This window comes from Sceloporus occidentalis, unplaced genomic scaffold (assembly GCF_023333645.1).
Source record: "Sceloporus occidentalis isolate IW3139 unplaced genomic scaffold, rSceOcc1.0.p SCAF_2, whole genome shotgun sequence".
In the NCBI taxonomy this organism is placed as follows: domain Eukaryota; kingdom Metazoa; phylum Chordata; class Lepidosauria; order Squamata; family Phrynosomatidae; genus Sceloporus; species Sceloporus occidentalis.
This window is the reverse complement of record NW_028316982.1, coordinates 114,742,029-114,757,792: the sequence shown is the minus strand read 5'-3', so window position 1 is coordinate 114,757,792 and position 15,764 is coordinate 114,742,029. Positions and strand designations below refer to the sequence as shown.

The window sequence follows — 15,764 nt, the reverse complement described above, 5'->3', positions numbered from 1 at the left end:
TTCATGGCCGGCATTCTCTGAAGATGCCAGCCACAGATGCTGGAGAAACATCAGGAAGAAAATCTTCTAGAACATGGCCACATAGCCCGAAAAACCCACCAAAAACCAAGAAATTGAAACTTAGAGAATGGGGGGGGGGGGGGGGGGAACCTGGAAGTGTACAAATAGATTTACCTTTTGTCAAGACCTTAAAGAAAACCTTTTAAAGATGATGCACAGGCATTCCACCTCATGTGGAGGGAATGCAACCTGGCCACAACTTTTTGGAAAGATATCCATAAAACTCTAGCAGATATATTCCAGTTCCAGCTCCCATTCAAACCTGTATTTTATTTGTTGAATATGATTTCCAATCTGGATAAGGAGAAAGAGAGGAAATTTGGGTGCATAATTCTGTACTTAATAACACCAGCAAGGACAGTCCATGTTAAATATTGGGAAAAAAGAGAAATACCAGACATCAAAGAATGGATGGTCAAAGTATGGAAGATGATGAACCTGGATAAATTAACAGCTTTAATCCAAAACAGAACAATGGAAAAAATAGAAGACGAATGGTGCCTGATAAGAAAATATGGTAACCGACTTTAATATACATGAAATAAACCTCGATAATTCGAAACTATTACCCTCTCGAGAGCCAGAAATATGATTCAAATTAATAAATGTGTTAGAGTAAGTTATTGGTATAGAGCCAGTTATGGTTTAGCAGGCATTAATTTTATAGTGAACCAAAAAGAATGAGTAAGGTTAAAACTTTATTTCAATTACAGGAGGATCATATGAAGTAGATTTAGAAGTTCTCAAAAATAAAAAGTGACATAGAGAAAGACTCAAGAATACTAATTTACTACAAGGTGATCTCAACCAGGAAATTTATTTTTAGATTTTTCTGTAAGCGATTGAGAGATTGTGTGTCTATCTATTATTATTATTATTATTATTAACCTTTATTTATAAAGCGCTGTAAATTTAAATCTATCTATCCATCTATCCATCTATCTATCTATGTTAGTAGCTTTTAAAATGTGTATTTATTTGTTTGTCCTGTTTTATTTGTTTTATTTGTATATAAATATTTGTTTGCTAATAAAAAAAAAAACACCATGAAAGCCATCAGCTGCCGTTGTACACAAAGTCTATCTATACTAGCACTTTATCTCAGTATTGCAAAGTCTGACCCACTTACACACCTCACATGGTGCACACCTCAACCTGTTGGCCTGAACTTTTTTCAGTATTAATTTTTGCCCAATTAATTTTTATAATGGTGTGTGTGTGTGTGTGTGTGTGTGTGTGTGTGTGTGTGTGTGTGTAGTGGTATTATATTAGCAATGAAAATAACCTTGTCAGGAACTGGGGTTGGTCTGACATGGCCGCTTTGGACAGTGAGGCTCCGGAATTGCTCTCATAGCTTAGCAGATCTCTTCTAAACCTTTTCTTGTGGGCCAGTAACTAAAGAACTACATATTCCCAGCAACATAAGAAACAGACTTTTGTTCTTCCAGTTTTAACAAACAATAAATGAAGGAGTAAATTCAATATCGTGCTGCCTGTAACAATGGCAATTTCCTCCCTTCTTCCTGCAGCTATCTCCATTAAATGAAAGCCTGCCATCTCAAGCAGTGTCTGAAGGTGCAAGAGGAACTCTAGGGGGGAAAGGGGGAATTCTTAAGTTTATGTGTCTGTGGATGGGGGTAATTATTTTTTTAAAGGGGAGAAGGGAATTGCTCTTTCCAGTTTCCTGGATTCTGCTGTTTTACCATTAAAACTCAAGTACAATTCATAATTTAAAGGGGAGCAGCTGTAAGCACACTCAGCTGGAGATAACTTTTACTACAAAAGTGTAAATGAAGCCCAAATCACTTTCTGCTTAACTTTTAAAATGAATGCACTCTTTCTGGATTTTAAACAATTTAAATGTTTACACATTTTAGGGTGTCTGTAGGACCAAAGATTGTTGTTGGTGGTGTGTTCCCAACTTATGGCAACCCCAAGGTGAACCTATCATGTGTGGTTTTTTTTACTAGATTTGTTCAGAGGTTTATCATTGCCTTCCCCTGATGCTGAGAGCATGTGGTAGTGAGTTTCATGGCTGAGCAGAGAATCAAACTCTGGTCTCCAAAGTTGCAATACAACACTCAAACCAGAGATTCTTGTAGGATGACTAACAAAGGATTTTATGGAGTGATAAAATAGTCCTCTCGGGGAGGAATACACAATTTATAAAACTTGGCAGGACAAAATTAACATCCAGTTAACAGCTTAGTACCTAATAAAAGCCAAACAATATATAGCTTTTTATTTGTTTTTTAATAAAGGGATTTTAAAAAGTATTGGAAACAATAGAAGGGGAAAGATTAGTGCTGCAGATCTCCACAGATAAAGGAGTATCCTAACTAGGAACACCCTAAAAAATCAGGAAGTCTCAGAATAGAGAGATTGGAAGCCAGAACACTTAATTTGAATTCAAACTGTTTGGATTATTCAAGGAGGCTTTCCACAGATGTTGTTTATTTTTCAGTAGCCATTCTGAAGTGAGCAGCATTACTTTTATGAGTTTCCCCTCCTCGCTGTTTGCTTTCTTGTTGTCATGAGAACAGTACAGTACTTTTATGAAGCAAGAAGGTTAAGATTTCTATTGCTCTCATTAACACTTGCGTGACAAATGACTGGTAGACAGTATATTGAAACAGAGAGGTGGGTAGGCCTGACTAGAGGAAAAAGAGATGGTAATTCTTGATCTTGACAGTATCAGAATATGCTTTCCCCTGCCAAATGAACAGAAGGAAGAACAAAAGAAAGAGTAAATTCAGCTTTTTTTTCTGGGGGTGGGGGACTATGCTCTAATAGGAAAGTGCGTGTGCTGAAGCTTGAAGCATTTTTTCTTCTGGCATTGGGGATTTGGGAGGAGATGAACAGCTTGTTTGGAATAAAGCAACCAGATTTTGACCACATCTGTTGGTGTTTGTCTCCTGATAATGGCCAATGAAAAGTTGGATGGCTGTCAATTTAGTTTTCCTTTCTATAGACAGGTTCCAGTTTACAATCCAGTATGGAAGTATGATCACTCAGTTCATTGTCAGTCTTGACAGCATCCTGAGAAGAATGACATTAGAGAGCCAGTGTGGTGTCATGGGTAAAGTCTTGCATTTGAGTTGGTGCCATTCAGGCTCAAATCACCATTTAGCCATAAATAGTGCTTTCTGGCCTCAGACATTTTGCTTCTTGAGGCAAAAGACATACCTCCATTCCATGTATAGAATCAAAATGGACTGGCAGTTGATTTTTTCTTCAGCTTTGTTGACAAGACAGCATTGGAGATTATCACATGAGAGATGGAAGATTGCTGTCCCATCCTTCCTGCCAGATCACAGGAAGAATTTTCACACATGACCGGCATTGACCCAGCAGGGAAGCACCAATGAAAGTAATGTGTGAATCACTTTCACTGAACCCTTCATTCAGCCGCCCAGGAAGCATGAGTAAAAGTGATTGCATGAATCACTTTCACATAAAAGCAGGCTGAAAAGCGCTTTCAGCCATCAGCTGAAAGCACTTTCTCCTGTCATTTGTAGTCTCTTGTATTAACAGAAGAACCTGTTATTACCATGATTTCTGAAAGCGCTTTCAGCTGACAGCTGAAAGTACTTTTCAGTCCGTTTTCATGTGAAAGTGATTTGCACAATCATTTTCACTTGGGTCACAGATGGGATAAGGATGGGGGAATGATCCTGTTCCTATCCTGTCCCAGTGTGATAATGTCCATTGTGCACAAGTCCTGAGGGTAGCCATGAGGTAGGAGACATAGGACAGGCTGTGTGACACAGTTTTCTCATCCAGCAGTTCACCACCATTGTATGCCCTCTCCTCAGATCCACTATTTAAAATGGTGGCCACACTCTGCACACTTGAATTCCTTGGAGAAAGGACATTAACTGTTCTCTTAACTCTAAGGATTTTATCACACGTGCCCTGGAATGGGCCTGTTGTGTTCTAAAAGGACATGTCATGGGGATGGGAGGCGCCATAGAACGCATCTTACAGCACAGGGAGAATGCTGCCGCCGCCAACATACTTTCCCAGACATGCGTTGTGGATATGTTCCTCAGGAGGCGATTTTCAGGAATGCTTCTCAAGCATTCCTGGAAATCGCCCCCTCTGGGATGCATCCAGAATGTGATGGGAATGTCTGGCGGTGGCAGCAGCATTCTCCCTGTGTGGTAAGATGCATTCTTTGCCGTCTCCCATTCTCATCACATCCCCTGTTAGAACACAACAGGACTGTTCCAGGGCCCGTGCAATAAAGTTCTATATTTTCATCCCACTTTCAATCTCTCTCTCTCTCTCTCTTTCTCTCTCTATGACACACACACACATGCATATGGTCTACATTCTGGCTAGCATTGTGCTCTCGAAAAACTGCAGCTCCCCTGAGTAATCTTTGCACAGTCTTCTCTGCCCATTGCTTTAAAGATAGGATTCTAACTATCCACAGGCATATATAGTTGATACATTTTCGCACAGCGAACTGTCAGTTATATAGTGCAATATGGACAGCAGTCTTCAGCATGAAGTTTTTGAACTAAACCACCCTTGGAACCATTTAAGTCCTGTCTAGTATCTATGATTCTAAAAGCTGTTTGATACTTACCCTGTGCAAGCAACATTTTTGGTTGCTCTAACACAGTTTGCTTGATAGACATATAAAGGCACCTGAAGGAGAACATCACTAATAGAGAATCACAAGGTTGCCAGTGAAAATGCCAATCACTGCAAAAATCTCAGGAGCTCTCTTTGAACTGATTGCAATACTTTAGCCAATGGGACTTTCTGAATTAAGAACAAACCTGTTATTGTTCTGTTTTTTTTCCTTAGCAGAGGAAGGTGTTGACCATGAGTTGAAGGCAGAAGCCTTGTCAGCCATATTAACTCTCATATTTGCATATTCAGAGTGAGATAAGCCAAATGCTAAAAAGTCAGGGACATGAAAGCCAAGAGCTTAATTATGGAATGAGTTTTCTTGGTGAATGGCACAGTACATTAGAATCTAATGACAAAGCTTCACATTATGAGTGTCATATGGGCAAGTCTATATTTGTCTGTTGTTCCTGTACTACAAATGTGCAACCAGAATTATGCAGACCTAAATATTTCCCAATACACTTCACAAATGTTTGATAATTATCTGCTTTGACTGGTCCTTCATCTAGTAATTCTACATGTACATACACTATGAGGACTGGTTTTGGATTTCTCTCATTGGTAGAGCAAAGGGTAAAACAATTTGAATTAATCTGATACTAAATCTTGCTGTAGTTTGCAGTTGCTGCATATTCAGAAGACCTCTACTTATCCATGTCCAAAGTACCTAATAGCACAGATGAGAGATTTTTCAAAGATGAAGAACCATTTGGGGTCCCAGGTTCAATTTACCTCTGGAGTGAGACACTGGAGGCAGCAGTGGATTAGGCTATCATTCAATATGGATGGGAAAATATTTGAAGAATTGGGATGGGTAGGCAGAAAGTGACTTCCTGAATGCTTCTTCAGTAACTCTGATGAAAAGAAAGTCCTCCTGAAGGCCCCTTTTCATCCCCCCAATCTACAGATCTGTCGGGTATGCTTTGATTGGGATTTCCTGCATGACAGGGGGTTGGACCAGATGGCCCTTGTGATCTCTTCCAACTCTATGATTCTATGATTCTAAATAGATCTACAAAAGGCCTATTTCTACCCACCCTAGGCCAGGACCCCCCTTTTTCCTGCCTCCACATGGCAATGCAGTGATACTGGGAGGGTGGGGCAACTGAGGAATATAGCTGTTTCAATAGCCAGAACATGACAATGCTACCCTCTTCCTGGAATTTCATAAGAGCACCAGAAAGTCCCTGAGAATGCCTCTATCACTGTGCAATGATCCTTACTTGGTTGCATCTCTGCCCTCCCACTGGCCACTACAACAGAAGTGGGCAAAGTGAAGCATGCATCTCCTGGGACTGTTTTTGTGACCATCAAGATCCTCACATGTCAGCATTTCTTGTCCCAGATGCCTTCTAGTGGATGTGGGTATTTTCATCATATTTTTGTGCCCCCAGGGCCAATTTAGGCCAGGAGAAGCTTTTTTCAAAACCAAAAGGAAACTGGGAATGATTTTTAGGTCACTTCCTGTTATTTAAAAAAAAGGGGCACTAAAATATGGCAAAAATGCTTCCCATGGCACCAAGAGTGTATTTTGGGGTAGCTGGGTGGGGTCATTTCTTTGTGGGAATGAGTGCTGTGGGCTGAATGAATAATAGACATCAATGGCATTTATTCTGCTTGTCACCCTCCTAGCAGCCCCTCCATGGCAGTGTCAGGGAAAGAGGGCAGGTGCAAGCCAAGCAGGGATGTCACTACATATAGAAATCCTTGCTTGGCATCTCTCTTCCAGAAGCCACTATGTGGTCATGTCAGGGGAAGAGCCAGGTGGGGTGGAGGGAAGCTGAGTGAAGATCACCACTGCTACCACCAATCCTTGCTTGGTTCATCACCCCTGCAACCTGCCTATTCTTCCATTGCCATTAAGGGGAGCAGGATGAAGAGAAGCTGTGTGACAATTATTATAGACATCTGTTTTCTGACATAACAGTTTGTGCAGATCCTTGCTTGGCTTTATCTCTTTGGCCATTACATAGCAGTGCTGGATGGAGAGGACAGGGGAAAGCGGAGTGAGGATTGCTGTCAGTGGCTATGGTCTCACAAGTTAGTCTGGTAAAGGAATATTTTCCCTTCTGCTAGAACATATTTGAAAACTGGACCTTTTAAAGACATTCTCACAGCAATGAGAAAACTGATTATATTATTTATTATTCCTTACAGGAACAAATAATTTTGAAAAAGACACCCCTATGATTCAAAGTGGGTTGAGCCACTGCAGGCACATTCCCTATATTCTCTCTCATACATTCCCCTCATCATAAACATATTACATTCACACACAGACACACACAGACACACACAACATTCACCCCCAATAATAGCATTCATAGAGACACACATATACAAACACAAACACCCCTCCTTCTCAGCTGATCTGTCCAAATTCCTTCCTTAGCTTTAAGCAAGGAAAATGTCTTGTGCTCCTGAGACATAGTAAAGGTCTTATTCTGAACCTGCAATAGATTGGACATAAATGATTTCCATTTGCTCCATTATAGGACAGAGCAAAGGAGCAGAGCCTCCAACTGAACCTTGGTGGGTGAGACTAGGAAACTCCACCCTGCATAGCAGCTTCATGAGCCAAAACCTCTTCAAGCCTGCCCCATATTCATAATTTGGTCCTTCTTAAACTCTGCATCTTAAGGGCAGAGGTAGCAATTTCAGAGATATACTTATTTTCATTGGTAGACAGAGATGATAAAAAAGCACGAGAGTGGATTCCCCTACTAGAAAGTTTTAGGCTTCCAAGACTTGAATCAGAAACTTGAAGCTGTGGCCTAATATAGTAAGTGACAGACTGTAAGCACTTAGGCTGGGTTCTCAGAACCCTTCTGAAGCACAGAAGAGAAAAAGGATGTAAAACACCATCCTCTGATTGGCAGACCATGTGAAGTCTCTTGACATGCCAAAACTCTCATCAAACTGTACCTGGCTTTCTGCCTTTCCCTGCTTATCAGAGCAAGACCTCTTATCTCCTGTGCTGCTAGTCAAATTCTCAACCAGTCATCCCAAGAGAACATACTGTGTAGATCCAGGTTGGGCCACCCATGGCCCTGCCCTGGCTCTGAGATTCTTAAAGGGTTAGTAGCCAAATAGTGTGTGTGTGTGTGTGTGTGTGTGTGTGTAATGGTGATTGAAAGGTAAGGCATTTTATCTGTTATAAGCTTTTGCAAGCTACAGCTTGCTTCATGTGATGCCTGAATCCTGCCATTTAATAGACTGAACATCTGTTTTTAAGTCCTCTTGAGACCAATAGCTGCTTAATCCAGTTTTTGCTTTCTCTCTCTCTCTTTCTCTCTCTCTCTCTCTCTCTCTCTCTTTTGGCAGGAATTATTAGTCGTCAAGAGGCAGAAGAGCTGTTGATAAATAAGTCTGAAGGAGCTTTCCTAGTGCGGGTCAGTGAGAAAATCTGGGGATACGCACTTTCCTATCGGCATCAGAGTGGTTTCAAACATTTTCTTGTGGATGCTTCTGGAGATTTCTACAGCTTCTTAGGGGTGGATCCCAACCGGCATGCAACACTCACAGACCTTATTGATTTCCACAAGGTATTACTGGCTACACACAAATCAATCAATGAATTGAGGAGGTGAATAATTCAAAAGGAAGGAGTAATATGTTGGAGCATTATAAAATTAAAACTTTACAGGCAGAGCTAGCTCCAGGTTTAAGGATGGGGCATAGGCAAGGGAACATTCTGAGCAGGGCCTGTTTAGGCACTTTTAAATTTCCCACAATGCCTCTAAATGATGTTTTGTCAAGGGTGTTGTGGAAAAGATGCTTCAAAACTGTGTTTGTGGTATATATTTTGTAATACTGGGCTCAGAGGAAGCACTGGCAATGAGCAATGTTAGGTCCCCAGCAGTAGGCTTAGAACGTGACCTCTGTTTGCAGAACCCAGGTACATACAAATACTTTTTGGAGTAGAGATTTATAAATCCAAAGTCTTAATCTGGAAAGCCAAGCTGAGACTTCTTCAGGCAGTGGTGGTGGCTAACTCAGGGATAATTCAAGGACCAATAAAGGAGAGAGTCAGAGGTGAAACTTCTGCTTCTCATAAAATAGTGTTGTCTGGTGGCTTTCATCTTAGTGAGATGGTCAATCTGGTCTGAATTTCAGCCTGTCCTTAGAAGGAGCTCTCAAAATAGGTTTGGCACCTTCCATAGCTTTGCTGCCCTGTTTCATTGTTTCTCTTTGCCATGAATGACAGCTTTACTCCAATTGGAATAGCAAGTGTTTCTCCTTCTTTCCAGTCTAACAAGGACCATGGCTGGGGTAAGGGATTAAAGCCCCTGTCTCTCTTTTACCATTGTCCTGATCTGGCAGGGTTCTCCTATACACTAGCCATTTATTTAAAAAAGAAACAAACACTGCACATGTGCAGCCAAATGATGTGAATTAAGTGAGTTCACATCTTGTTTGGTCACAGCCCCCCATTCCCTAATACCCAGTTTAAAGTTCATATATTCAGCAATAAAGCTTTAAAAAAATTGCATTAAAAATAAGAGAAAAAGAAAATTGGCACTGTCAGAAAACTGGTTTTCAGGCTTATTCCCACCTTCTGTGCTCTTGCAGAATCCCAGCCCAAGATATAGAACCAAGAATGCCCCACAAACAGGCTAAACTTTAAAGGAGTTGTCCTAGCTGGACCCTCTATCCCCACATAGGTTTGGCACCTTTGCGCAGCTCCAGACTAAATCCTGGAGCAGATTCTGGTCCAAAGACCTCAGATGCTTCAATTGTGAAATGACACAAGGACTGCCACGTCTTCAAAGCCCACTTCTTTCTGTAGAGGCACCAATCTTGAAGTGAAAGGTCCCCCCCCTACACACACACTTTGTCTGCTTGCTTATCATAGGCAATAAGAGAGCACAGAAAAGCCCATTCATCTAGGGAGTGAGCACAGGGACACCTGTCAGAAGCAAAACGTCCATTAGCCTCTGACATTCAAAATAAAATAGATTGGGATGTCCCCTGGTGAGAACAAAAATCAATGGCTGCAGTTATGACAAGCTTGTTAGAGGACTTGTTCTGCCCCTAAAGTGAGCAGGCAGTTCCTGCTTAATTGTCTGTGGTCAAATGGGAAACTTGCAATACTGCTCCTTCTTTATCTCTTCAGCCAGTAGCTCTCGTGTCTTTTCCATCTGAATGCACTGTAACAACACAAATACAGATAAGTAAAAGAGGGGAAAACCCAGAGCTTACTATGGTAATGGCAGAAAAATACCATGGTACCAGGCAATCTAGCTTCTATTAGTTAATCCACTTTAAAAAGAAAATGCTCCCACAACACGCTGACACGCACACTGCAAATTTTTCTGTCAGTCTCAAGACTAGGTCCTATACGCCCACTTAGGAATCTAAATTCCTGTCTGAATATGAATCCCTCATGGTATTTTTCCATGGCACTTCAAACCCTGATTTCCACAGCAAAAGGTCATTAGGGCCATTAATGGCTTATGGCTTCCATGTTTGTGGGGCAAAGAGTCAGTCCCAGGTTTTAGTCCACCACTTTAAATAAGCTATTAGAGGTGCTGAACTTTCAAGCTCTTTTTACCTCTCCTGCAATTACAGCACTAGGTTTTGGTTTTTGGCTCTGGATTGCTTTATAAACTCAGTGAAATATTGCAGTGTGTTTGTTGGCATGTGTCCATACAGCTCCAATTGCAAAATAAGTTCAGCACCTTTAAGGTTCATCCTGAAATCTAGTGTTATTTTACAATACTCACTGACATGGCAGCCCACAGCACCATCAAATGTCTGGCAATGTCCCCATAGCAAATAAAGAAAATGATATAGTTCATGGATGCTTCCCAAAGACCTTGGTTGATCTCAGCAGATGATGTCACTGGTTTGTATATAAATATGGAGACACAACCAGATACTTCTCCTACCCGCTGCCCCTCTTCCTAGCCACTGAATGGCTGTATGTGTTCAGGCACACTGTAGCAGCTAAATGATCAGTGTATGGAGAGTTGAAAGGAGACACATGGCATAGTTCCACCTGCAGAAAAACAGGATCATGGTCAGTAGGGATGTGTATGTATGTGCATTGGCATATGTACTTTCTGAAAAGCCAATAGAGTAGAAAAGGGCCCAGCACCAGAGTCCTAGACCCATTCTATACCTCTGTACTCACTGTCAGCTCAGCATGGCCTACTCTCAGGTGAGGAAATATATTGGATTGTATTGATTTCCGGCTCTATTTTGTTGAATAAAAATTATTAATAGGAATAAACATTTGTCTAAAAACTGGATGGTTTACACATGTTGCTCTGCTAATGTGTCAAAGGGTGAGGATACTACTGTTCCAGCTTTGAAAGGTGGCATCCTTAATATACCAAAGGATGGCAACTTAGGGCAGTTTACTTTGGAGCCTAGAGTTTTTGGAGTCAGGTCTAGATGCAGCAGTTGCATGATTGATCTACAGCTGTGCTCATTTGCTGCAGAGGTTAGATGTTAATTTTAGATGTTAATGAGCTGTGCTCCACTGATCAAGACAGGGATGGCAGGTGGATCCTCTGTTGCAGGGGTGGCAAATCTTTTATTGATTTTACTGTCATTCTTGCTTTAGCTACTTTGAGTTGGACAGGAGCTCTCATGGTGGTGGACCTCTGAAAGGATGAGGGCTGTCTCTGGAAGTGCTCCTGTTCCATACAGAGCAGCTTCTGGAGGTGTAACAGGAGAATCAAAAATGGATTTGCACTACCACAGTGGTGGATCCAATAGCCACTCCTGGAGCATGGGATTGACAGCACACTTGATTTGGTTCTTGCAATCATGCTATCAAGATTCCTAGTGGTTCTCCTAGATCACAGTATTCTTAATTTTTGGACTATGTAACAAATCTGTGCAATCTTTCCTCCTGTGATTTAGAGGCTATAGTCATAGGGAAGTTCTTTTATGATCCTTGGCACCATGAGGGAGCTCCTGACACTGGGTATTTTCTACTTCATAAAAATCAATTGGTTGCATTCTTTTGACATGTAGAATCTTGGTTTTCCTGATCTCTGGCTGTGGCTTTGTAAATTTAAAAATAATTAAACAACCTCCACATCAGAAATATAGGGAGTGGGCAGTTGATGGGGAATCTTTAAGATCCACCAAGAACCTGGATGTGCTAGATATGGCAAGAATTTGTTTTTTCAATGAGTAATGGCTGGTAAGCTAAGCTGAAGAAAACAAATCCATTTTTAAAATGTTTTAAATGACTGAAGTTTACTTAGCTGCACCAGACGAACCAGACACAATGATGCAAATGTAAATAGACAGAGAAAACCTTTATTAAAAAGACAAGGAAACAGAAAAAGAAACCCCTTTGTGTAAGACAAAAATACAACATACAAACATATTGGACTGAATCTGTGTGATTAGTTAGTGCTGTATCATGGAGAAGGAAAGAGAACTGGTATTTCTGAATGCATTTCTATGCTCCTACCCCAACTGAAAGCATGTCTGTATGTGAATAACATGGTTCTCTTTTTATCAAGCTGAACTGCACTCAGATTATTAAGCAGTCCCTCATAGACCTGGCTGTCTGGCTGCCTGACTATGTTTGTGGGTTTGTGTGTGTGTATTCATCATTAGAGGAAACTAAACTGCCACTTTGGATGGAGCTCACTTTTTTCCCCAGCAAATGAAGCAGGCAGAAGTTCAGAAGTTTAACTAAGGTGATGGGATGAGGATGTTACCTCCCAATAAGAATTCACACCTATTCTTATATTTGCTTTGTCTGCATCCTCTTGGTACTGTTACCGCCAGTACTGTTGGACTGAAACTTCTATGAGCCCTAGCAAGCATAACCTATGGTGGGGGATGATAGGCATTATAGCCTAATAAAATCTGGAGGGCCACAAATTCCTCAGCCATGTGATGAAAGAAAATAAACTATTGAGTAATGACTACTCAGCATATTTAAAATTAAATTAATATGCTTCTTTTGTACACTCTTACCTCGGGTTACGAACGCGCCGGGATACGAACTTTTCGGGTTACGAAAAAATAAAAAATAAAAAATATTTCCGGGTTACGAAGGTTATTCCGGGTTACGAATAACCTTTTGGTGCTTTTTGGCGCTATTTCGCACCAAATCGCGGCTTCTCTGCATTAGCGCCTATGGCTTTCTCGGCTTACGAAGACTTCCGGGTTATGAAAATGGCGGCGGAACGGATTAAATTCGTAACCCGAGGTAAGAGTGTATTGGTTTAATCCTACTATTATAACTTACACAACTGTAAAACATATTGCAGTCTGTGTTTTATGATATTTAAGTTCAGTTGGACTTAAAAAGTATATTTTGGATTGTACTCCTATAGTAAAAATTGACAGGATTATTTTTCATTTTTCTAATGCAATGCACTTTATTTTTCCAGGAAGAAATAATTACATCTTCTGGTGCAGAGTTACTACTGGAGCCTTGCAGACAGACAAAGAACCCACCTGACTACAGTCCTTTATTTGAATGACATTTGGTGTATTTATTTATTTATTATTTTGGGACTATAGAAGAGTAGAAATAATTGGTGAAATAACCACAGCTTCAAAAATAAGATGCAAGCTTATGACTAGCAAATATCCAAGAGCTAAATGCAGACTATCAAGTTTTTAATTTACCAGTTATGTCACTAATAATGCAAGGCCAACAATTCAAGGGATAATTCCTTTACAATTATACTTCAAAATATGGTTAAAGTGATGATCAAAAGCCAGCATTTACAAAGTGATGATGTTAAGTAATAACAATAGGAACAGGGAATGGATCTAGTACTTTAATGAGCAGACACTGAAGTATATGAGGGGTACATGGTTAAAAGATATAATGATTTGGGCTATGGGAATGTAGCATTAGTTGTTTTCTGAGATACAAATTACAGGTTAGTAGCACCATGTCTATTTGCTTAAACCTCTCAATTATTTATAAATGTGGTGGGTGAGGAGGCCTACATTTTTGAGTGAAATGGGTGCATGGCTGAAAAAAACAAACCAGAATGAAGACTGTAACTGACTCCTCATCTGCCACTTTTCTCCTTGTAGTCATTTATCCCAACCATCTCTTTTCTGGTAACACCTACTATTTGAAAAGTGCTTTATGGAGCGAGGGTAGCAGTGAGGGCAAAGGTAAACCATGTTATTTCTTCCACATTTCTCTTTTTGTCCCAGCAGACCTCCCTCATTCTGCATCTAATCCCAGGACAGGTCTGGGTTTAAATATATTAAATGGGACTATTCTTTTCACATGTAGTTTGAGCCTATGTGGAAAGGCAAAAGGGCAATTGCAATTTGTGTGCTCCTAAAGCCATTACTGGAAGTGTATTTGAGGCCAGAGGTGGACAAAGTGTGGCTCCTAGAATGAATCATTAAGTACAGAAATATATTTCCTGCCTCTGGCAAATTTCAAGGGATATAAACATGCACCAACTTTTCACTTGTACTCTTTACCAACTTTTTATAAGGAACAATAAACACTTGTGAGAAACTGAAATATTGTGGATATACGTCTTTTGGTTTTCATTTCTCTGGGGCTCTTTCCCTTGCCAGCTTTGCTTTACAAGCCTATGTGGCCAACTATACTGACATATTTATATTTTGTACCGAGCCTCAGGTATGATAGGTATGACTGTTTGATACTTTGGAATGTTTCCCATTGGAATATACAAAGGAGCTCTTTATTTTTCATTCCTCCCAAAGTTACCATAGCTTTCTATTCAAAGGGCCCTGGAGATGACTTACAGAAAATAAACAATTATAAGAGCAACCCAACCATTCAAAGTGGATAAAAATATAAAGCAGAGACAAAACTATCAGCAGTGCAAGCAACGAGAAAGACTTGACAGTTAAACCTTCAATGTCTGGTGTAGAGAGAAGAAAAAAAAAACTGAAACAAAAGCCAAAATATCACTTAGATAGAGACTTAAGCCCTACTGAAAGCACAACAACTGGAATCGATTGGAATTAAAGTGAGGCATGACTGACTTCATTTCTACTGAGTTTAGTGGATCTGCTCTAGGGATGTGAATCTTTGTTCTTTCATTCTGACATGCATGAACTAATTATTTCAAAAGTTTTCTTCTTTCTGGATAAGATTAAGAAAGTTTATGCATATTTTTTTCCAATTTCTCCATATTTCCTTTTTCTCAGTTTTTGTGACTTTTTTGGGTGGGGGACTCCACAATTATTGTATAAAGAAGTGTGTTTTCTGTGCAAAAGATGACTTCTGGTTTTATTTAGGGAGCTGTGGATTTTCAGCAAAATATGGTTTTCTGTGCAAAACTATAAGGTTAATTTTTCACACACAAAAATCTCCAAATGCAAAAAGATCTCATGACAGCTAACCTTTTACTTGATGGGGTATATCAAAGCGTCAAGAAACCTTTTGTCATGAAGGGTGAGAACATTTGCAAGTGTTCTTTCTGTGAGAAGTCTGGTACATGTTTCTCTACTAATTCTTGGTCCAGATCTTTGATTTGTTTTAAAAAGCTCAAAAATCAACAAAGAACTAGTCTTGCAGACTAGAAAGAGCATTCTGAAAGGAAGTTGCCATGGTACAGAGGACCCTGCTTTAAGACGATATTGGGAAAACATATAAAATATATGTATGTCCAGCAAGGCCTCATCAGAATGCCTCAAAATCTGGAGAGACACATATGAGACAAGGTACCTGGTTCCAGACTATTTAGAAACATAAATGTCAGCCTACATGTCAACCTTAAGTTAATCTAAAATCTAGTTGATAGCCACTGTAGTTCTCCTACCATGATACCACAATGAAGCCCAGTCCATAACTGCAGAAATGCAATGATGTAAGCTTGAAGCATTAGAATTTGGAATGGTACAACAAATGGAAGAGGAAATGCAAGTGCTCCCCTTTCCTTCTTTTTTCTGCAACATCAAAAGCAGGGAATGGCAGCTGCTCTCCACTATCATAGATGAGCTCCAGCTATGATCACATTTTAGACATCTCATATCAGAAAAGATGGGTAAATTGCTGGTGTGGAAAACAAGAAGCATCTTACAGTAATATCTTTGAGTTGTTATCAAAGCATTAATGACAGTGATCAGATAAC

At 40.1% G+C, this 15,764-nt stretch overlaps 1 protein-coding gene across 2 annotated transcripts in view; it reads left to right on the top strand.

Annotated features, from left to right (window-relative positions):
• Positions 1–13,228, top strand: part of SH2D4B (SH2 domain containing 4B) — a 127,265-nt gene extending 114,037 nt beyond the window's left edge. For both annotated transcript variants that reach the window (XM_089507914.1, XM_089507913.1), the window contains 2 exons: positions 8,029–8,249; positions 13,074–13,228. In XM_089507914.1, coding sequence (XP_089364040.1) covers positions 8,029–8,249; positions 13,074–13,166 — 314 coding nt within the window. In that variant the 3' untranslated portion in view covers positions 13,167–13,228. The remainder of the gene's footprint in view (positions 1–8,028; positions 8,250–13,073) is intronic.
• Positions 13,229–15,764: the final 2,536 nt, after the last annotated feature.